At 44.2% G+C, this 23,788-nt stretch overlaps 1 protein-coding gene across 1 annotated transcript in view; it reads left to right on the forward strand.

Annotated features, from left to right (window-relative positions):
- The window catches only part of LOC132567355 (calcium-activated chloride channel regulator 1-like), a 54,660-nt gene that overhangs the window by 5,861 nt on the left and 25,011 nt on the right, over positions 1-23,788 (forward strand). Inside the window, 6 exon segments of the mRNA XM_060233031.1 lie at positions 2,996-3,104; positions 10,131-10,299; positions 11,265-11,486; positions 12,014-12,238; positions 20,110-20,287; positions 21,713-21,819. Coding sequence (XP_060089014.1) covers positions 2,996-3,104; positions 10,131-10,299; positions 11,265-11,486; positions 12,014-12,238; positions 20,110-20,287; positions 21,713-21,819 — 1,010 coding nt within the window.

The following is a 23,788-nucleotide window of genomic DNA, read 5'->3' on the forward strand; positions in this document are numbered from 1 at the left end:
GATATTTCTTGAATTGGACTTGGCAACCCTATTTTCTCCTCAATCAGGACTTCCACAGCAGCTAATTAAGAAGAAGATATTGGATTTATATCCCGCCCTCCACTCCAAAGAGTCTCAGAGCGGCTCACAATCTCCTTTACCTTCCTCCCCCATAACAGACACCCTGTGAGGTGGGTGGGGCTGGAGAGGGCTCTCACAACAGCTGCTTTTTCAAAGACAACCTCTGCCAGAGCTATGGTTGACCCAAGGCCATTCCAGCAGTGCAAGTGGAGGTGTGGGGAATCAAACCCGGTTCTCCCAGATAAGAGTCTGCACACTTAACCACTACACCAAACTGGCTCTCTTAAAAACAAAGTATTATAAAAGTACATAATCAATCCAAAACTGAAATCATTATATATAATTCCCCTGTGGTAATGGCCATACGCACTCCCATTGACTAACTGATGCATTCCATGCACTCAACAAATAATTGGCCCATCACAGCTCACTTAGTGTCTCTGGCCTCCCACTGGCTGACTCCCCAGCTCTTACCTACTGCAGGCCCAGAAATGTTAAACAAACCACCCAAACAGTATTACCTCAGAGACAGACACACCGCCAACTCTTCTCTGTGTCACTCTGTCAACCGGATTCACAAAAAGTGTTGCTGGCAACAGACCTCTGCAGCCCCATCAGTGGCCCACACAGATGGCTTCCTGGCACAAGCAGCCTCTGAATAGCCAGGGAACCGGCACTGCCATAATGTGACTAGGCGGCAAGGCCTGGCCCCAGTGGGAGCTTTTCCTCCCAGGCCATGCTATTTCCTGTCACTCCCTCTTCCCCTAAGCCACACCCTTAGCCAGAGGCTGTTGCTAGACAATCAACTTCCGTCAGTAAAGGAGAGGCCTCAGGTGAATCAAATGGCATGCAGTCCACCCTCCAAAGCAGTTATTTTCTCCAACCTGGAGTTGACTTAGCTGGTGGCAACTCCAGGTTGGCAAATTCCTGGAGATTTGAGAGGTGGTGCCTGGAGAGGGTAGGGTTTGAGGAGGGGTGGGACCTCAGACAGGTACAATGCCATAGACTCCACTCTCCAAACCAGCCATTTCCTCCTGGAGAACTACTGTTGCCCATCTCCAGGTGAGGGCTGGAACTTAAAATTACAACTGCTCTCCGGATGGCAGAGCTCAGTTCCCCTTGAGTTGCGTGGGGGGAGAGAATGCCTTCACTTGGATGGGTGGGAACACAGCAATCCCCAGGTTTGGAGGCCCTCCCCCCCGCTCTTGGATCATCAGAAAGCTTACCCCGAGCCTCTTTCTAGAACCCATTGTAGTTTTCTTCACAACAGGCCTTATCCCTAGTACATATATAAAACACAAAAGACATCATTAAAACAGTACAGTACAAGTCCTGCCTGTCTACCGTACTTGAATGGCTAAGTGTGAATAAATTGAAATGGAATCCTTACAAGACTGAGGAAGAGCTAGGCAGTGCATGCGTATTACTTCTATTCTGCAGTCATTCCACTGGCTGCCCATCAGTTACTGGATTCAGTCCTAGGTGTTGGCTATGACATGCAAAGCCCTTCATGGTCTTGATACCTCATAACCCCAGGTTCTCCTCTCCCTCATGCTCTGCCATGATAGGTTTGCTTAGCTGAGAGGGGCATTTTGGGAGTACCACCATGCAAACAGGCACAATCAAGACTGCCCATACACATGCATTCTCCATTGTGGCCCCCACTTTATGGAATGGCCTATCTAATGAGATCAGGAAGGCTGCCACTCTCCTGGAATTCCATAAACTATCCAAAACTGAATTATTCAGGAGGGTCTTTTTTACACAGATTAAAGGACTGTATTTTAATAAAATAATTCAGAAAGATGTTTTGGTAAATGGATAGTGTGTGGACTATATGACCTATATTATTTTGTATAATGTCTCTTTCTGCATGTATGATCCTATACATATAATTTCTGCAGCATTTAATCATGTTATTGCTTATACTTTGTTTCAGATTTTGTTTATCTAAATTCTATGGCATTGGATGTCTCATCCTAATGATTAACACACTAATTTGCTTTGAGTCTCAGTTAGGGAGGTGGACAAATATAACAAATAAAAAAAACAGAAGGCAGGAAGGAGGAGTCACCGAGGGAAGGCCAGACAAAACAAAAAAAGTCTTTATCCATTGGCAGAAAAGGGTGATAAAAGGAGAAAGATGAATAAGAGAATTCAATAATTTTTGCTCTACAACATCTAATTAACAGTATTGGCATTAGATTCATCACCATATTTTCAAACTATTGGAACATATTCCACATTTATAAATGTCGGCTTGGATCCCATGGAAAATCACTTCAATCAGAAGGGATTTCCATCTGTGGAAGGGGACACCTTACCTCCCCCTCCTGCTGCAGCCCCAAATGCCCCTTCCAGTGCTTATCCTGAGAGACAGCAACATCATGAGGAAGGAATTGGAGGACTCAGGCGGGGGGGGGGGGGGGAGGAAATCCTTCCATTTATGGAAACGTTCTGCTGGATCCAATCTGTAATAATGTATTACTGTTTATTTATTAACAGTGTTATCCTTCTTTTCTTGGAAGGTCTTCTACCCAGGCGCTGTCCAGACTCTAGAATTTTTGTTTCAGTAAGGACCATATGCTAAGATTGAAAAAGAATGATTCAATGAACTGCTGTTTGCCACATTCATGCCTTAAACAATGCCATTACCATTGACTTAAAAGGTGCCCAGCCAAGGCAAGCTAACTAACACCATCACCATCGTATAGTTGCATCTTGCAATATTTCTTCAACTGCATGTGTTTAAATTATAGAAGCCCTAATACTGAAAACTTGGTTATCACTCTTCTAGCTACCCAGTTGCTACTTTGACTGTACAATGTTTCACATTTGAGAGATTTTGGAAAAAGCTGGCAATCAGCATCTAACTACCTGTATACTGTAAATCTGAATAATTGTGTATTAATTCATTTTTATTTATTTTTTATAGGCAGAGTCTTTGTCCATGAGTGGGCTCATCTCAGATGGGGTGTATTTGATGAATACAACAATGATGCACCTTTCTATACCGCTGGGCAAAACCAAGTTGAAGCAACAAGGTACCAACCCAGATGTTTTGGTTGATGTGAATAAAATTTGATGCCAATCTAGAAATTAGGCAGTAGCTTGCTTAAAAAAAATTACCATTGACTGGCCACATAGGTCTGAATTTGAACAACTATGTTAGAAGCTGCTCAGAGAAATCCCACAACTGTTGGATGCCACCTATGAAATCAGCTTTCATTTCCAATTCAGTTTGAATAAACTACAACTAGCAATCAAGAAAAGTAGAAGTAATTGGTATCAAGATAAATTATTATTGCCACTAGCATTCTTGCTGACAGCTCTTGTTAATTCAAGAATTTATACACGAAAACTGTACTTGTTTTCCTTCATTTGACTTGTTTCAATTTGATATTAAGGCCATTAGCCTTAATTATTTAACTTGGTTTTCATTTCCATTGGTTTTAATGGGAATCATATCTGGCTGTAACTCAGTGTACATCCAGTTAAGATCAAAAGATCAGGGACTGTACCCCTTTCACAAAGGATCTTCCTCCCTCTTCTCCAACTTTCAGACTGATAGGAGAAGCACCCCGAGGGCTTTTTTTGTAGCAGGAACTCCTTGCACCGCACATCCCTGATGTAGCCAATCCTCCAAGAAGAGCCCTGTAAGCTCCTGGAGGATTAGCTACACAAGAGGGGTGTGGCCTAATATGCAAAGCAGTTCCTACTACAACAAAAGCCCTGAGCACCCCTATATATTATTAAAATTCTCCCTTGCTGAATGGAGAAGGGAGGCTTTCGAAAGTCAAAGAAATTGAAAAGCATGGCAGAGTGAGCCCAGATAATATATAAATAATAAATAAAATATTATTGAGTAGATACTACATTTTGCCTTGAGGGTGAGAGACCACAACTCAACTCTTGTATTTTACCTGCAACATAGTTTTGCTTGAGTGTATTTATTAAGACTGCCATTCTGCAGGTGTCATTTGAGGGGGGACATGGGGAACACTGTTGAGCAATGGCATTAAGTCTCTTCTAGAGAAAACCAGAAGTGACATTATGCTTTTCTAGGAATTGCCAGGAACCTTATGACTAGGGCTGCCAGGACCAACTCAGAAAATGCCTGGGGACTTCAGGGGTGGAGCCTGGAGTGGGAGTAGAGTGACAAGACTTTTCCATTCCCTAAAATGAATAAATAAAAATGCAGCAGTGCAGTTCCCCTGCTTATCCTCAAGCAGCTGTACTTCCACGCGAGCCAAAGGGCGAAAGCTAAAGGGCTCTTGGCCTGTGGCTCTTAGCCTGGGGACTCTGTAAGGACCAGGAACCCAGATCCCTAATTTCTATGTTCTCCCAATAAGGTAAGTTGACCCTCCAGAAGGGGAGCCACTTAAACAAACAGAATTTAAAGAGGACTATATATATATATTTTTTTAAAAAGCTCTCATGAAGGTAGAACGCCAGCAGGGGGGTGGGGGCTTTCCAGTGTTTTGCACTGAGTGTCACATGTATGACTGTCTGCCCACAGGACAGAAGTCTTGGGTGTGTGCTCGATGCAAGGAGCTCCTGGTCCTCAGGGAACGAATTCGTACCCATGAGGCCGAGGTGACTGCCCTGGAGAAGCAGAGACGGTCAGTTAGGCACTCGGGGAAGACTCTCGGGAGCGTATTAGATGAGCCCCGCTCTGAACGTGGCAGCCCCCTTGCTGCCAGGGAGCGTGAGGGTCGATAGGGAACAGTGCACCATGCTGAGGATAAGGGGAATGCGCCCTCAGAAGGGACCTCTTCTTCAGTTGGTGAGCAGGAATCCTTTCGCGCCAAGGAACCATCCCTGGGCAGGGAGAGAGCAGGAGGTCTTGGTAGTTGGTGATTCGATTCTTAGGCAAGTAGATAGCTGGGTGGCAAAACCGCGTACTGACTGTATGGTGACTTGCCTGCCTGGTGCGAAGGTAGCGGACATTACGTGTGTAGTAGGTAGGCTGATAGACAGTGCTGGGGAGGAGCCAGTGGTCGTGGTGCATGTTGGCGCCAGCGATGTGGGGAAATGTAGTCGTGAGGTCCTGGAGGAAAAATTTAGGCTGCTAGGAGGGAGACTTAAGGCCAGGACCTCCAAGGTAGCCTTCTCAGAAGTGCTACTTGTTCCACGTGCAGGGCTGGAGAGACAGGCACAAATTAGAAGTCTCAATGTGTGGATGAGACGATGGTGTAAGGAGGAAGGGTTTAAGTTTGTTAGGCACTGGAATGCTTTCTGGAACAAGCGGGAGCTGTACAAAAGAGATGGTCTCCACTTGTCCCCAGATGGAACCAAGCTGCTGAAGTTTAAAATCAGAAAGGTGGCAGAGCAGTTTTTAAACTAAATCTTGGGGGAAAGCCAACAGGAGATGAAATGTCAATAGTTCGGAAGGACACATCTCAAAAAGATGAAGGGTTAGCTGTTACTTTTCTACCAGGTAATGGATCAGAGTTGTCCACTGTGATGGTGACAAACAGTATGAACTGTCTGCCAAAGTCTCGAGGCGGCAGGAGGAAGGTTGCGGGCCTAGCTTGCCTGGGAAATTATAGATGTTTGTATGCAAATGCTAGAAGTGTTCGATGCAAAATTGGTGAATTGGAATGTTTAGTGTTGGGAGAAAACATAGACACTGTGGGAATTTCAGAAACTTGGTGGAATGAGGAGAATCAGTGGGTCATGGTCATTCCTGGATATAAGTTATATCAGAAGGATAGGGATGGAAGGGTTGGAGGTGGGGTGGCTCTGTATGTCAGAGAGAACATACGGTCCAGTAAGACTGAGGTCAGAGAATTAGATTCCCTTCTAGAAATGCTTTGGTTTGAAATAGAGGGCCCAAAAGGAAATTTAACTATGGGAGTTTGTTATCGCCCACCAAATCAAAAGATAGAGGAGAATTATAATATGAATGAAGGATTAAGATAGCGGCTAAATGTAAAAACTATGTTGTAATAGTTGATTTTAACTACCCGCAGATTGATTGGGTCAATATGTGTTCTGGTCGAGAGAAAGAGATTGAGTTTCTTGATGCCCGCAGTGACTATGCTATGGAGCAGATGGTCTCAGAACCTACCAGGGATGGGGTGATCCTGGATTTTCCTAAGTAATGCCCAAGACTTGGTGAAAGATGTAAAAGTGATCGCAGCACTTGGGAGCAGTGACCATAACGTTATTGATTTCACCCTTTGTATAAATAGGGAGTTGCCCCAAAAGACCGGCACAACCACATTTAACTTTAAAAGGGGTAAATTCTCTGAGATGAGGAGGCATTTGAAGAGGAAACTGAAAAGAAAGATAAATACGGTCAAAACCCTTGGGGAAGCTTGGAGGCTATTTAAAACTACAATCCTAGAAGCTCAGATAAAATATATACCACAAGTTAGGAGAGGTACAAGCAGGTACAAGAAAAGGCCTGCATGGTTAACAAAGTAATGGAAGCTGTAAAAGGTAAGAAGGACTCTTTTAAGCGGTGGAAAACAAGTCCAAGTGAGATTAATAAAAGAGAACACAGGCTGTGGCAAATCAAATGCAAGACTGTGATCAGGCAGGCAAAAAGGGACTATGAGGAGCATATTGCAAAAAACATAAAGACCAACAATAAAAATTTCTTCAAATATATTAGAAGCAGGAAACCAGCCAAGGAGGCAGTGGACCCTTGGATGACCAAGGGGTCAAAGGATTACTGAAGGAGGATAGGGAAATGACTGAGAAGCTGAATGCATTTTTTGCCTCCGTCTTCACTGTGGAAGATGAGAAGTGTTTGCCTGCTCCAGAACCACTAATTTTGGAAGGGGTGTTGAAAGACCTGAGTCAGATTGAAGTGACAAGAGAAAAGGTCTTACAACTGATTGACGAATTAAAAACTAATAAGTCACCAGGTCTGGATGGCATACATCCAAGAGTTCTGAAAGAACTCAACGTTGAACTTGTGGATCTCCTGACAAAAATATGTAATCTTTCATTGAAATCTGCCTTCATTCCTGAGGACTGGAAGGTAGCAAATGTCACCCCCATGTCACTCCAAAGGAGATCCGGGAAATTACAGGCCAGCCAGTCTGACTTCAATACCGGGAAAGTTGGTAGAAACCATTATCAAGGACAGAATGAGTAGGCACATTGATGAACATGGGTTATTGAGAAAAACTCAGCATGAGTTTTGTAAGGGAAGATCTTGCCTCACTAACAGTTCTTTGAGGGGGTGAACAAACGTGGACAAAGGGGACCCAATGGATGTTTACCTTGACTTCCAGAAAGCTTTTGATAAAGTTCCTCATCAAAGGCTCCTTAGAAAGCTCAAGTGTCATGGAGTAAAAGGACAGGTCCTCTTGTGGATCAAAAACTGGCTAATTAATAGGAAGCAAAGAGTGAGTATAAATGGGCAGTCTTCACAGTGGAAGGCAGTAAGCAGTGGGGTGCCGCAGGGCTCAGTACTGGGTCGCATGCTCTTTAACTTGTTCATAAATGATTTGGAGTTGGGAGTGAGCAGTGAAGTGGCCAAGTTTCCAGATGACACTAAATTGTTCAGAGTGGTGAGAACCAGAGAGGATTGTGAGGCACTCCAAAGGGATCTGTTGAGGCTGGGTGAGTGGGCGTCAACGTGACAGATGAGGTTCAATGTGGCCAAGTGCAAAGTAATGCACATTGGGGCCAAGAATCCCAGCTACAAATACAAGTTGATGGGGTGTGAACTGGCAAAGACTGACCAAGAGAGATATCTTGGGGTCGTGGTAGATAACACACGGGAAATATCAAGACAGTGTGCAATTGCAATATAAAAAGCCAACGCCATGTTGGGAATTATTAGGAAGGAAATTGATAACAAATCAGCCAGTATCATAATGCCCCTATATAAATCGATAGTGCGGTCTCATTTGGAGTACTATGTACAGTTCTGGTCGCCGCACCTCAAAAAGGGTATTATAGCATTGAAGAAAGTCCAGAAAAGGGCAACTAGAATGATTAAAGGGTTGGAACACTTTCTCTATGAAGAAAGGTTGAAACGCTTGGGGCTCTTTAGCTTGGAGAAACGTCGACTGCGGGGTGACATGATAGAGGTTTACAAGATTATGCATGGGATGGAGAAAGTAGAGAAAGAAGTACTTTTCTCCCTTTCTCACAATACAAGAACTCTTGGGCATTCGATGAAATTGCTGAGCAGTCGGGTTAAAACGGAGAAAAGGAAGTACTTCTTCACCCAAAGGGTGATTAACATGTGGAATTCACTGCCACAGGAGATGGTGGCGGCTACAAGCATAGCCAGCTTCAAGAGGGGATTGGATAAAAATTTGGAGCAGAGGTGTGTGTGTGTGTGTGTGTGTGTGTGTGTATATATATATATATATATATATATATATATATATATATATATTTGGCCACTGTGTGACACAGAGTGTTGGACTGGATGGGCCATTGGCCTGATCCAACATGGCTTCTCTTATGTTCTTAAATTATAGTAAACACACACAAACACACTCATAAAGTAGCCAAAATAAACACAGTTTGAAAGCACACACTTTGTGATCTCACTGGGGCAGTTTACTCATGGGAGTTGTTGAATGTAACCATCAGTTGTGTTTCAACCAACTTCTTCAGATTAACAGGCAAATGTAAGGAGATCTCTCACTTTTACAACTGATCACCAGCTGGCAGAGATCAGCTGCACATGTTTCACACATTCACCAGGAGGAGTCACATGGCTCTGCCTATTCACCCCACTCATGCAGCTTTTGTCCTACTGATATTTAAAGGCACACACACCTTCCAAAATGCAAGCAGTTTCCAAGCTTCTTCTAAGCTTGCTGAGATTTAAAGTTACATTATTGCTGTTGGGGCAGAACTTTGCCTCTGCTGGCCAGCTGGCTGGCAATGGGGAGGAGCCTGCAAAGCTGGGGGATCCCCCACCAGGACCTAGGGACTGGCAAGCCTATCTATGACAGTCTTGACATTAGTTCTGGGTTTCCCCGAGAAATGACATGATTGTTTCCCAGTAGTGATTTCCTCCTTCCTCAATCCACTGTAGTGCCAGCAGGCAACAAGCATTGGGGGCAGGCAGATATCTCACCACACGAAGGCAAATGGCACGCCTAGTGTTTATACATGTTCATCTATTCATGTATAGTGTATAACACATACTCTGTGTGTGTGTGTGTAGTTCTAGCAAAAAACAGTTATTTGCTTGTTCTCACTGTCTTTTAACCTTTTTCTCCCAGCCTGGTTCTGATACTGGAAGTGGCCATAGCTGAGAAGAAATGCTGAAACTGATGGAGCACACTCATAAGATACAGAAAGGGAACAGGCCTAAGTTCTCCTCTTCAGTGCTCTCTATTTTTGTTTATAGAAATAAATCTGCTTTATAGCTCTCCCCTAGTTTTGTCTGGTCTGTTTTCTAGTTTTAAAAGGCTGCTTGCCATCTCTGCTCTATTTTAGGTAATTACTGCTGGGCATCAAGGGTATTTTTTGGGGAAATAATTATTGCTGCAACCCCAGTATTTGACCCTCCCAGATGCTTCTTTTTAAAGGAGAATTAAAGATGTAAAGAGTTCTGATCTAGCTAATCTAGTTTGGCTCTAGGACACTGAATTCTTGCAGGTGCTGGCTGCCCTCAGAACAAATACCTGTGCCTCCCCCACAACCCTGTGGCTTTCAGCCACCAAAACCAGCTGCAGTGTATGTGTGTGCATTTTAAACTGGATTTTTTTTAATAAGTTAATTCACAAACTGATGTTTTTCATTTTAGGATCTGATTAGTTAACACCCAACTGCACATGCCTACATTTTGATCAAAAAGTTTGGGAATCTCTGCTTTACAGCATATTAAGCTTCATCTATGACCTTTAAGGATTGTCTGACCTTCTGAGGTTGCTATGGGTGAAGGGACTGTCTGATAACCTAGCTTGTTATGCACTCTATCCTGTTTTAGCAGCAGTGGCTCTTTTTATGTCTTTGGGCCACCATGGAGGAAGCATATTAATGGATCTACCATTTGTTATATTTGCTCTTCTTTAGATTAATATTTTATTTAAATCAGTATACCACAAAAACTTCTGATTGTTTTCTGTTATACTGATTAGATGCTCAGCCGATGTCACTGGTCAATATGTATTCCCGACTAAAGATGGAAAAAACAGAAAATGCAAATATGATTACCGAACTCAGCTGTATGAAGCTGGATGTCAGTTTGTACCAGATAGTAAGCAAAGTACACCAGCATCTATAATGTACATGCAAAGCCTCCATTCAGTAAGTATTTCTAATATCAGTTGGGAAGCTGTGGGATTTATGCTGATCTAAAACCTTTGTCCATGTCCAGTTTTTACAAACTGAATACAAACAGTTTTTACAAACTGAATACAATGTCTTTAGATGTTTTTAATCTTTCTGTTGTTTAACTCCAGCCACCAGGGCCGGATCTAGGGGGGGACAGAGGGGGTGCTTGCCCCGGGCACCACCGGCGTGGGGCACCAAATTGGTTATGGAGTCCATTCTATTCTATGGGCCCATAAGGTAGAATGGGCCAATAAGGGTGCACCATTTTTAAATTTTGCCCCCATCAGAAAACATGTCTATCTGGTCCTGCCAGCCACCTCAGTTTAAGCACCGATTTCAAAATTCAGGGTCCCTTACTCTGAATCATCTGGAGTCTGATGGCCTATTCAGGAGACCTGTCTTTTCTTTTATTATCAGTATCCTCAATCTGTATCAATGAAGGCTCCAAAACCAAGGAGAAAACTGGAGAAACGGGGTGGGTGGGTGTTAGTGTCCTTGCTGTTTAGACACATGCAGCAACAGCACATTCTTCCAAAAAGCAGCATAAATTGGCTATTTTGTAGGAGTTCATGACTCAATAGGTGAAGGTCTACAATTTACCTTAGGGTCCCAATCCATGGGTTGAAGACCAGTGTATTAGCATGTGACAGAACTCTGAGAAAGGAGAATGGAATGGTGACTTGGCTTCTATAGAGAGAGATGTATTTACTTATATGGGAAGTAGGCTCCGGGATTAGTGAGTAAACTGGGACAGTCTGTTTAGAGTCTGTTCATATGAAGTCAAGGACAGAACATGAATGGCATGTAAAATCTACATAGCGTGTGTGGCAAATAATGTCTTTATTTGTCCCATTGCTTTGTGAAGTAGGAACTGTTGTCATAAATTAAGAGGTAATGATCAATGATCATTCTAACTAATTATTTTTATCTTTTTTAAGGTTACTGAGTTCTGCAGCAACAGTAACCATAATGTTAATGCAACAAATCTGCATAATAAACTATGCAAGTACAGAAGCACCTGGGAAGTAATCACAACATCTGAAGACTTTGTTGGTTCATCTCCATTAAGTTCTCCTCCACCTGCCCCAATTTTCTCCTTGCTACAAACCCAGGATAGAGTATTGTGTTTAGTACTTGATGTTTCTGGTAGCATGACTTCCGTAAGTTATTATTTTCCAGTTCTAAAAGTAAAGTTTATAGAGTTTGGTCAGTTTTAAGATGATGGCATTAATGTCTGTAGTTTGTGTCACCATAGCAGTAATAAATTATAAGTTGTTAGAAATGCTGCTGTTTTTGTTCTTCCTGATAAGAACATTTAATTCTTGCCAAATTCATCTACGTGATATGGCTCTCAGGCACCAGTTAACTGAGCTGACAGCTCCCAAAACTAAATTTGCAATGTTTGCAGTCTAGTTTTTGTGGGAAGAGAACAACTTGTTTGTTTGGTGAGGATTAAACTTTTATGGAATACAGGCTCCATAAACAAGAGGGGCTGTAGTCAGTACCCAGAGAAAATAGTGGCATGTGGGGCATGAGTTTGATTTGATTATCAGTATTAAATTGTAAATTGTTAGAAATGTTTCAGCTATTTTTCTCTCCCTGGTAAGAAAATTTAATATGTGTGTTTTATCAAATTGCTGTAATGGATCAATACACAAATTTGGATATTTTCCCTTTACATGTACAGAATGATCGAATTAATCGACTGAAGCAAGCTGCAGAAATATTTGTCCGTCAGATTATTGAAATAGGTTCCTGGGTTGGAATTGTCACATTCAATAATGATGCAGTAATTCAGGCTGGTCTGCAACTGATAATCAGTGATAACGTGCGTGATTTTCTTATACTCCTTCTGCCTACATCAGCTGGTGGAGGAACTAGCATCTGTACAGGAATACAAAAAGGATTGGATGTAAGAAAGAATATTGCCATTACTTTTATCCCTTTGTTTCTCTCTGTTTTATTTTTCCATGTATGAATAATACTTTTGAGCAGGTTTTATTGCGATTCTTAATCTTATTTTAGCCTTTTACACTTTGAACCGACATATTTGATTGCTGTTTGGCTGATAAGTCTCTGTAAATCCCTTTTTGTTATGCCAATAAAGGTGTGATTGATTGAATAATTTTGAGTTCAAGTATCAGAAAACTAAAACTAGATTTCTTGGTTGCAGTGTTCCTTTTGGTTGATGATTGTGCCAAGGAATAGAAAATCTAACAATTCCAGTTTCTTCATAGTCAGTCTTAAAATTGTGTGATTTCCAGTAGTCATCATTACTTTTGTCTTCTTCACATTCAACTGTAATCCTGCTTTGCCATTTTCTGCTTTAACCTTTATCAGTAGTCGTTTCAAGTCTTCACTGTTTTCTGCCAGAAATGTGGTGTCATCTACATTATCTCAAATTCCTAATGTTCTTTCTGCAAATTTCCACTCCACCCTCATCTAAATCTAATCTAGTTTTCTTTCTGTATTCTGCATATAGATTGTATGTAGTTTTCTTTACATGTTCTGCATATAGATTGCATATAGTATATGTACTGTGATAATAAAACATAAACATTCTACATTGCTTATTAACATCACTGTTAGGTGAGGGGGGGTCACATTTTTTCAGGCAACAGGATGTTGGTCTCTGAGTGGTGGGAAAACATGATTCCTTCCAGCAAAAGCCAGAGCTTGAATCACTGGGTCATTCCATGACAGAACAAATAAATGTGCATAAAATGTTAGTTTGCAACAATGATCTAGAATGACAAGCTTTGTTTATGGTTATCATTTGTTTGAGTTCAACTTGGGGAGGGGGAATAACATAGGTAATAGGTATGTCAGAATGGGAGATTGATGTACCCTTAATGGTGAGAAACTGTCATTAGATACCATCCATCTCCTCTCTAGCGTGGAGGCAACATTTACAGCATCTTTTTCTTTGAAGTGGGGCATTGGTTGTGTAGATTATTGTTCTATAGGTATATTGTGCATGCGGAACCCTAATTTTTGTTTTAAATCAATAAATGACAGCACCCTTATGGCTTGACAAATATGAAACTGTTTCAAAAGTATAGGAAAATATTCAAGGAGTTACATGGTTTTCAATATAACAAACATTTATCACAAACCTAACAACTTCACAATAATTAAGAGTTAACATGAAAACCCCTTTTAAAAATAACCACTCCTAAAGGAGAAATTCTAGGCTGCAATTTCTCCCTGGTTGTTGGGTCCATCACTAGGCTTGCCAATCTCCAGGTCCCAGTGGGGGATCTCCCAGTTTTGCGGCTCCTTCCCACCCCCAGTTAGCTGGCGAGCGGGGAAAAGCCCCACCCCAACAGCCACCATGTGCCTTTCCACTTTTGAAGGCTTAAGAAGACACTTGGAAAGGCTTATTTTTTAGACAGTGTTGTGCCTTTAAATCGGTAGAGGCCAGGCTGAATGGGGGCAGGGTGAGCCATTAGAACATGGCTGCTCCCAGTAGCTGTGAAAGCAGCCCATACCTTCTGTCATGACCCAGATGGGGGTGCCACCTGTCACTGCCACCACTCTGGAATTAGGGTCCCTTGCGTAGGCCCAAGTACCCTCCCAAGCCCTTCAGATTCCTTGCTTTGGCCCCCCCCCAAAAAGGCACATAGACCAGGCAGAATAACAAAGAACAACAAAAAGGTTTATTTTAGCGGGAAATCAATAAAGGGGAAGTGAACAGATAAGGTTCTTTAAAACTATAGTAATGTGGGTGAAGGAAAATTAACATAAAGTATCCCTAACACGACTTAGCCTGTTAGGCCTCAGGCCTCGACCTGCTCACTCCCTCACAGTGAGGGTCTTCCTCCTAACAGCAGCCATCCTGCCTGCTTGACCTCTCAGGAGGATAGAACAGCATCTGTCTCCTGAGAAAGCTTTTAAACAATTTTCCTTAGAGCCTACTTGGACTCTGACTGGCTGAAACCAGAACCAAGCATTATGGAAATTGTAGGCTGTCTCTTCCTACTGAGATAGAGGCCTCACAGGCTCCCTAGGCCCACTAGGCCTCTGTCTCACAGCACAGCACAGCACAGCACAGATCATGACACTCTCCATTTGTTTACTATCTTTTCAGAGGTCATTTTCATAGTAAAGGGTAAACTAGATCCCTTGGTTTCCTTGTGTTGGTGTGATAAACTTGGAAATTCAGCAACTTGTGAGTAAATTGTCCAAACAATGAGACTACACAAGTGCGGGATTGCAAACTTTTTATTTTGGCTACTGAGCTAGGGTGGCCAGACTGTCCCGGTCTCCCGGGAAAGTCCCGGTTCTGGCCCCCAATTCCTGGCTCCCGGGCTGGCTAAACCGGGACCATTAGAGGTCCCGGTTTAGCCAGCCAGAGAGCCGGTGGGCCGCGCGCGCGGGCGGGGAAGGCGGCGAGTGAGGGAGGGAGGGAGCGTCCCTGCGCGTGCACAGGGCGATTGCGGCGGGCTCTGCGCATGCGCGGGGACACTCCCTCCCTCACTCGCCGCCTTCCCCGCCCGCGCGCGGGGCCCGGCGGCGGCGGAGGCCGGGGAAGCGGCGGAGAGGCCGGCGCTGGTCCCTGGAGGCCTCCAGAGGCCAGCGCCGGCAGCGGAGAGACCAGCGCTGGTCCCTGGAGGCCTCCAGAGGCCAGCGCCGGCAGCGGAGAGGCCGGCGCTGGTCCCTGGAGGCCTCCAGAGGCCAGCGCCGGCAGCGGAGAGGCCAGCGCTGCTCCCTGGAGGCCTCCAGAGGCCAGCACCGGCAGTGGAGAGGCCGGCGCTGGTCCCTGGAGGCCTCCAGAGACCAGCGGAGGCAGCGCGGAGAGGCTGGCGCTGGTCCCTGGAGGCCTCCAGAGGCCAGCGCCGGCAGCGGAGAGGCCAGCGCTGCTCCCTGGACGTTTCCAGAGGCCAGCGCCGGCAGCGGAGAGGCCGGCGCTGGTCCCTGGAGGCCTCCAGAGACCAGCGGAGGCAGCGCGGAGAGGCCGGCGCTGGTCCCTGGAGGCCTCCAGAGGCCAGCGCCGGCAGCGGAGAGGCCAGCGCTGGTCCCTGGAGGCCTCCAGAGGCCAGCGGAGGCAGCGCGGAGAGGCCGGCGCTGGTCCCTGGAGGCCTCCAGAGACCAGCGGAGGCAGCGAGGAGAGGCCGGTGCTGGTCCCTGGAGGCCTCCAGAGGCCAGCGCTGGCAGCGGAGAGGGCGGCGCTGGTCCCTGGAGGCCTCCAGAGACCAGCGCCAGCATCTCCGCCGCCTCCCCAGCCTCCGCAGCCGCCACCAGCCCCGCCAGCAGCACCAGCCGCCGCTGCGCCTCCTGGCCAGCCCGCACTCCCGGAGGGGAGGCCGCCACCCGCCCTGGAAGAAGGTAAGCAGGGCAGGCAGGGAGGGAGGGGGCCGAAAGCAGGGGGGGCGGCTGGCGGGAGGGGGCGGCCGGCCTTCCTTCCTTCCCTCCCTCCCTCCTCCCTTCGTTCCCTCCCTCCTCCCTTCCTTTCCTTCCTTCCTTCCTTCCTTCCTTCCTTCCTTCCTTCCTTCCTTCCTTCCTTCCTTCCTTCCCTCCTTCCTTCCTTCCTTCCCTCCTCCCTTCCTTCCCTCCCTCCTTTCTTCCTTTCTTCCTTCCTTCCTTCCCTCCTTCCCTCCCTCCCTCCTCCCTTCCTTCCCTCCCTCCTTCCTTCCTTTCTTCCTTCCTTCCCTCCCTCCCTCCTCCCTTCCTTCCCTCCCTCCTTCCTTCCTTTCTTCCTTCCTTCCCTCCCTCCCTCCCTCCTCCCTTCCTTCCCTCCCTCCCTCCTTCCTCCCTCCCTCCTTCCTTTCTTCCTTCCTTCCCTCCTTCCTTCCCTCCCTCCTCCCTTCCTTCCCTCCCTCCTCCCTTCCTTCCCTCCTTCCCTCCTTCCTTCCCTCCTTCCCTCCCTCCCTCCTTCCTTCCTTCCTTCCTTCCCTCCTTCCCTCCCTCCTTCCTCCCTCCCTCCCTCCTCCCTCCCTCCTTCCTTTCTTCCTTCCTTCCCTCCTTCCCTCCCTCCTCCCTTCCTTCCCTCCCTCCCTCCTTCCTCCCACTCTCCTTCCTTCCTTCCTTCCCTCCCTCCCTCTGGCCACCCCTGGAGTAGACAATACTGACTTTGGTGGACCCAAGCACTGATTCAGTGTAAGGGAGCTTTGTGTTTGTGACTGGACTAGACAATACTGACTTTGGTTGACCCAAGCACTGATTCAGTGTAAGGGAGCTTTGTGTTTGTGACTGGACTAGACAATACTGACTTTCGTGGACCCAAGCACTGATTCAGTGTAAGGGAGCTTTGTGTTTGTGACTGGACTAGACAATACTGACTTTCGTGGACCCAAGCACTGATTCAGTGTAAGGGAGCTTTGTGTTTGTGACTGGACTAGACAATACTGACTTTCGTGGACCCAAGCACTGATTCAGTGTAAGGGAGCTTTGTGTTTGTGACTGGACTAGACAATACTGACTTTCGTGGACCCAAGCACTGATTCAGTGTAAGGGAGCTTTGTGCTTGTGACTGGACTAGACAATACTGACTTTGGTGGACCCAAGCACTGATTCAGTGTAAGGGAGCTTTGTGTTTGTGTCTTCTGGTGCAATTTTGTTCTCAGATCCTGTATTTACTTCATCAGTATATGGGATAAGGCACTTTCTCAACTGTGCTGCATAATGCAGCCTATTTATTTTGTCCTGTTTGCTCTGTTGGCTCTATCTGCGCCACCTTCATCACTTTCGGGGTGTGGATCCCCCAGTGGGGTGGTCTCCCGACTCCCTCCGCCGGCTGTTTCTGATAGCCCTGCACCCCCTCTTTCATTTGATATGTGTCCCGTGCGGGTGCCACCCTCCCGCCGGGAGATGCCGCAAAATGAGCCCCCTTGAGGCTTATGGCGGCAGGGCTCGGGGGAAGCGAACTAGACTGCTGTTCTTTTGAGGGGTTATAGAGTGTTTCGAGCCCGTCCCTGTGGCATCGGTCCCATCGTTGTAGGGCCCAGGGGGCCGGCGCAGCAGCCTGTCGGTCACTTCCGGTATACTTGATGGTTTAAAGCCTATGTGATAAACCCAGACCCTAGACAAGTCCCTTAAAGATGTGGTTAGGGTCAAGCCCAATCTAGCCAGTTCCAAACCTGGCTTTCCTGGTCTTTCCACACATTCTACAATTCATGGTTCTCTTTTACTTCCAGTATCCACAAGCCTCCAAGGCTTATTCACTCTTCAACTGGGTCTTTCTAGGTCAGCTGTGATGGAGGCCCTCCAGGGCACAAAGCCTGCTTTTGCCGAATAAGCCAGCTGTATTCCAGTCTGGAAGCAATCCTGCTACCTCTGAGGAAGATGTTGCTGTTGGTCCTTTTCAAGGATTACTGACCTCTCTGTTCACTTGTAGGTTCCCTTTTGACTACTCATGTAGGAGTCATAGCTAATTTTCTTTCTGGTATCATCTTGCATCACTTCTAAAACATTTCTGCTTACATTTTGGGCAATTAATTTGTACCACAGCTCTACTCGTTGCCATTCCTCATTGTTGAATATGTAAAAAAGGTAAAGGTAGTCCCCTGTACAAGCACCAGTTGTTTCTGACTCTGGGGTGACATTGCTTTCATAATGTTTTCACAGCAGATTTTTAATGGGGTGGTTTGTCATTGCCTTCCCCATGTTGAATATGACACCTTTCTTAAAAACCTTAACAGCCTGTCTCAAATGGCCAAGCTCTAAGATTTAGGAAATTTCAAGTGGCGATGCGTTTGATAAATGTAAGACCACAACAGAACTATAGTTGTTACAATATTTACTTAAAAGGAAGTCAACTCTGAATACAAGACTATTTTCCACCCCCAGTTGTTATAGATAGATGATAGATAGATGATAGATAGATAGATAGATAGATAGATAGATAGATAGATAGATAGATAGATAGATAGATAGATAGATAGATAGATAGATAGATAGATAGACAGACAGACAGACAGACAGACAGACAGACAGACAGACAGACAGATTGATTATTGGACATAACTGTAAGCTGTATGCAAATTTAAGATAACCCTCTCCTTTTTTGGTGGAGAACTAGTCTTGCATTTGAGTAAATATAGTAAATGCCAAAAAGAATGTACCTTCCAAAGGAGATTGTTCCTCAGTATATATTCATTACCAGACCTTAATGATCAAAAAGATAATATATGGGTAAGTACTTATTCAGATAATGAGGCTTTAAAGAACCAGCACCTTGAACCAAACTGATACACATTGGAGCTGTTACAATGCTGGCAAATTCTCCTGTTGTCACTTCCACATTTTGGACCAATGTAAACCTTCTAAATGCCTTTAAAAGTTGTGCAAATTAAGGGGGAAAGGAGATTGTTTACCTGCCATAAGGGAAATAATAATCTATAAATCTGCTTTCCTCAGTGCATTTGCTTGCCTTTCTTTTGTGACCGCAAATGACAGAATTTGTTGGCATGAGGAAATACAGAATAACAAATATCTTCAGTGTGGCTTGAGAGCTGAATATGCAGAAGTTACATTAATGTTGTTAACCATTCTGTCATGTTCTTGGTGATTCTGTGGGCCAGCTCTTGAAGCAGGGCTGAAATAAAAAGATATTAAATAAGGTAAATTGAAAACCATCAATTAGACACAAGGGCAAGAGAACAAAAGGTCAAACAGAGATTTTAAAAGTGCTTGCTAGATGCCTCTGTAAAATAATCCTTCTGGATTTCAAAAGTAAGGAAAGAGAAGTTAGCACTGTGCCCAGCTTGTAGACGCATAGAGCAGCAAAAGAGGAAGTTAATCCTTCACCCACCAGCTCTGCCGCAGCTGCCTAAAACTAGAAACTTGCTGGAATAAGCACTAAAATAAGCATTGAGCAAATGTACCTTGGAAAATATCTCGGGAGCAAGTCAAAGGTGCAAATGCGTTTTTGATGAAGCATATTGCTGCAAGAATGTTAGCAACATCAATGCCATGAATGGAAAGACCCTCCCTGTCTCCTCCTTGTTCCTTTAGTAATATGACGCTTGTAATGATGTATGGGATATGGGGGTGGTCCTTTCCTGTAACTGTGTGATTGTTTACTGGAAATTATTGTCTGTGACTATAAAACTGTAGACCTTCCTGGAATCGGGGCTCCCAGATTCGTTTAGACATGAGTCTGATCTGGGGTCTGTGTACACGTTAAATAAATGGCGTTTCTTCCTGATTTTGCCTGTGGCCTCGTTTCTGCCTGACCACCAACGGCTAAGGTTGCTGCTACACTCTCTCCACATTTTCTGATTTTATACTGTTTCTTTAAGTTATTCCATGCTTAGGCTGGTGTTGACTTTTATTGTGTCTAGTCACCATGTTCTTTGGTGGCCAGGTTTCCTTTTGCCAGTAACTAATCCAAGCATAATTGCTTTTTCTAGTGAGTTTTTCCACATGACATGGCTGAAAAAAGTCAGTCGCAGTTCTGTTATTTTTCCTTCCAATGGCATGTTTGGTTTTATGCACTCCAGTACTTGCTTGTTTATCACCTTTGCTATCCAAAGCTTCTCCAGCACCATGGCTCAAATGAGTTGATTTTTCTCTTGCTTCTTCATGGTCTAACTTTCATAGCCATAGGTTCCTATGGGGAACAGAAACCCAGCCTTGAACACTTATGTGCATGCCAGTCCCAAGCCCAAATAAATGGGGAGGGTTGGAGAAAGACCTAGTGACCTACTCCAGAAAAATCTGCCAAGAAAATTTTATGGAATGTATCAGAGGTTACATAGGTTCACCTTAACTTCAAACAGATCCAGTGACTTCTGCAGTACTCGTTCTGCTGCTATTAAATTTAAAATATTTTCTATTCAGGTGTTTTTACAGAAATATTCAAGTACTGAGGGCTGTGAAATTGTGCTGTTAACAGATGGAGAAGATTCAGATGTAAGTTCTTGCTTTAGCACAGTTGAAAAAAGTGGGTCAGTAATTCATACCATTGCTTTGGGACCAAGTGCTGCAAAAGAACTGGAAATGTTGGCAAACATGACAGGTAAGTAAGCAGGATTTTTTTTAAAAAAAAATACAAGATTTATTTCTGTGCCACACAGTAATAGTTGGTGCTTCCAGAAGAGTGTGACACAAGTCCCATCCAGCCTGCCAATACACACCCTTGCCAAATTCCTCTTCCTCATTCACCCAATGCGTCTTCTGACTACTCCATTTCCTTCATTTCAATAATGATGGCTCAGTGTAACCTCCATGCTCGGAGGAAATATATACTGGATGATAGTGGCAGCCAAAAGAAGGAGGCCATCACCTTAATTATCCTCTGACTTTCCAGAAACATCTAACTAGCTTTTGCTGGGAGGGAAACATTGGACTAAATAAAACCAGTGGAGATCTTTTTCAGTTCTTACAAACTCATTCTCTGTCTTGTTTGTTCCATCTTCATGTGATTTCTGTTTAAGAAATGGTGTTGTGTCTGAGGTTTTGTGCGCTGCTGCACCCCTGCAGCGGCTCATTAGAGCCAGAGGCTAACTTGGAAATATACAAACAATAGGGAGCAGGATCCTAGTTCCTGTGCTCCCCTGACCAATCGTGGGTTCCCTGGCTGGCTTGAACTGACCTCTAGCCAGGGTTGGATCTGGGGGGGGGGTGCTTGCCCAGGGCACCGATGGAGGGGGGTACCAAATTGGGTATGGAGTCCATTGTATTCTATGAGTCCTTAAGACAGAATGGCCCATAAGGGGGCATCATTTTTAATTTTGACCCCTCCCCTCAAAAAACATGTAGATCTGGTCCTCCCTATAGCACGTCAGCGCAGGAACCCGAGGTGTATATAGTTGGCCCCATTGGCCCCTAACAGTTGTTCAGTTTGTACTTACTATGGTGTAATCACTAATAAAGAGTTGTGATCAGTGCCTCCTCATGTATCAAACCTAATATTTAACAAATAGTTAATGTATTTATCAGGGGGGGTTTTTTGTAGAGAAAGCCCAGCAGGAACTCATTTGCATATTAGGTCACACCCTCTGACATCACCAGTGTTTCACAGGGGGCTTTTTGTAGGAAAAGCTCAGCAGGAACTCATTTGCATATTAGGCCACACCTCCTAACACCAAGCCAGCCGGAAATGCGTTCCTGTGTGTTCCTGCTAAAGAAAAGCCCTGGTATTTATAATCAAAGTAGCTAAAGGTATTTATTTTCTCCTGTATCCTTTAGGTATACTAGAAAGACAATTGTTGGATTAGCAGGTAGTAGATACCCTAAAGTCTATGTTATTTTTTCTGAAGTATTCTATATAGAACATAAAAGGAACAAAATTTCTAGGTAAACAATAGTATTTTTATAGTAAAAAATTTGTTTCCGGTAAGGTAACATATCAGTATATATTACACAGTTATCATTCCAATAGTTCAAAAATAATGCAATTTTCCCTTTAAAAATTATTCTTTTTCTTACAATCCTGTTTCAGGGGGTTTGAGATTTTCTGCTACTGATAGCTTGGATTCCAACAGTCTTATAGAAGCTTTCATTGGGATTTCTTCAAGGGATGGAAATATCTCACAGCAAGCTATTCAGGTCTGGATGTCAAAGATTTGGGAGCAAGCAGGGGGGCATAATATAAATTGAAGTACCATTTTAAGAGCGAACTGTTCCCAACTGGGGCATCTCCAGCAAATTCCTTTTAAATGTTTTGAGTTTTTTTGCAAATGAGGGCCACCTACACCTGAATTCCAAGTGGTGAATTTGCCGCTTGGAGTTCAGGTGGATGTGGTGCCCAGCCCTGCTTACAAAACCATTTGAAGGGAAGGTTTTTTGCAAGCAGAGGCCATCCATACCTGAATTCCAAGCGACAAATTCACTGCAAAAATCATCAAAGTTAAATGCAAGTGGATGCCACTGATGCCTTCCAAGAGGCTGAGTCCCCAATGTGATGATGTCACTTGTGTATAATGTCATCACATCAGGGACATTCCCGCCCCTCCTGGAATATCTCCCAAAGCCTCCCACTGATGACAAGGTAGGAGTTGGTAACCATAGCCAGATCCAGGCTGGGAAACTCCTTGAGATTTGGAGATGGAGCCTGGGCAGGACAGGGACTTCAGTGGCATACGATGCCATAGAATCCACATTCCAAAACATCCATTTTCTCCAGGGGAACTGATTTCTTTAGTCTGGAGATTACCTGTAATTCCAGGGGATCCTCAGGTCCCACCTGGAGGCTGGCATCCCCAATGCAAGTACATGGTGATTCTGAGTTTGTTGTTTATTACTGTTGAGTCTGATGTAGTGACACAGCTTCTGTCTTGCTATTTATGAGAAATTGTATATTGTTCTGGGAATTTAGGAAATAGTTTACTTCTCATTTTCAGTGCACTCAGTTCAAAGTGTCTAGTCTCTAAGAAAGTAATCCTAATACAGTCTATTCAAAAATAAATCTCATTTTGTTCAGTGGGGCTTACTCCCAGAAGTTTTCTGAGAACTGCAACCTTAACAGTCTCATAGCACAATAACTTCCAATTTGGTTCTTTCGCTTTCAGTTGTAACCTCTTATTGGTGAAGACTGATTTCAGTTGGTCAGAATTTGTTCTAGCTATATACATATTACTTTTATCAGATGATATTAGTTACAAGTCTATAAAATGATATTAGTTCCATACCTCAATGTGCAATTGAAACATACTGACGGATTGTATCTTTTCTCCCCAGTGGTCTATGGATTTAGTGTAGCAGACTGATCATGGTATCCATTTTAAGTTGTGTGGTGTTCTTATGGTGGAGCTGCCATTACTCCCATCTGTTAAATATTGCAGCCCTTTGACCTAGCTTAATGTGTTTAGCTATGAGAAGTTACAGACCAGTGTGTTCATGGAGACAGCAGCATTTATACCATCCAAAGCATTATTTGTCTTCCACCACAACTATCTACTGTGAAGAGACCTTCTAGCAGTGTACTGACTTTTTGTTTCCCTCTAAGAATTAAATGAACCTTATCAAGTTTGTAAAACTTTTGACTTCCGGGGGAGGAAAATGTCGAGCTGAGCTGCTTCTCATAATGGGAGCAGGCTGGAACTTCTGTTCGGGGTAGTGGAAGGCAATTTAATGCCTACTGCCTACTTTTCTCAGTCAGAGATTAGTCCAAGATATGCACAGGAAACTTTGAGGAGATTTACCTTGGCTAAAAGGGAGTCCCGGGGTGGGGCTCCTTTAAGGCTTTGAGGGGTCTCCGGGAAGAGTTGCATTTTCATCATCTGCAGAAGCTTTCAGAGTTGTTTATTTGACATAAGCTCAACAGGATCCTAACCTTCTTGGACATTGCTAAACATCTAAAGCTTTGCAAGACCAGTGGGAACTTAGATAATTGGAAGAGAAGGTACAGATTACTATCTTTTCATTCCGGAACTATTTACAGCTTAATGGAATAAATTTAAAAGGTGGGAAGGGAAATTCTAGAAAGTTTGGAAGAAGAGGGGAGGAAGAGGTGAAATTTGGACTTTATAAATATAAAGGACAGTGTTAAAAAGTGCTAAAAAGTGGAAAGGAATTT

Source organism: Heteronotia binoei, chromosome 2, assembly GCF_032191835.1.
Source record: "Heteronotia binoei isolate CCM8104 ecotype False Entrance Well chromosome 2, APGP_CSIRO_Hbin_v1, whole genome shotgun sequence".
NCBI classification, from domain to species: domain Eukaryota; kingdom Metazoa; phylum Chordata; class Lepidosauria; order Squamata; family Gekkonidae; genus Heteronotia; species Heteronotia binoei.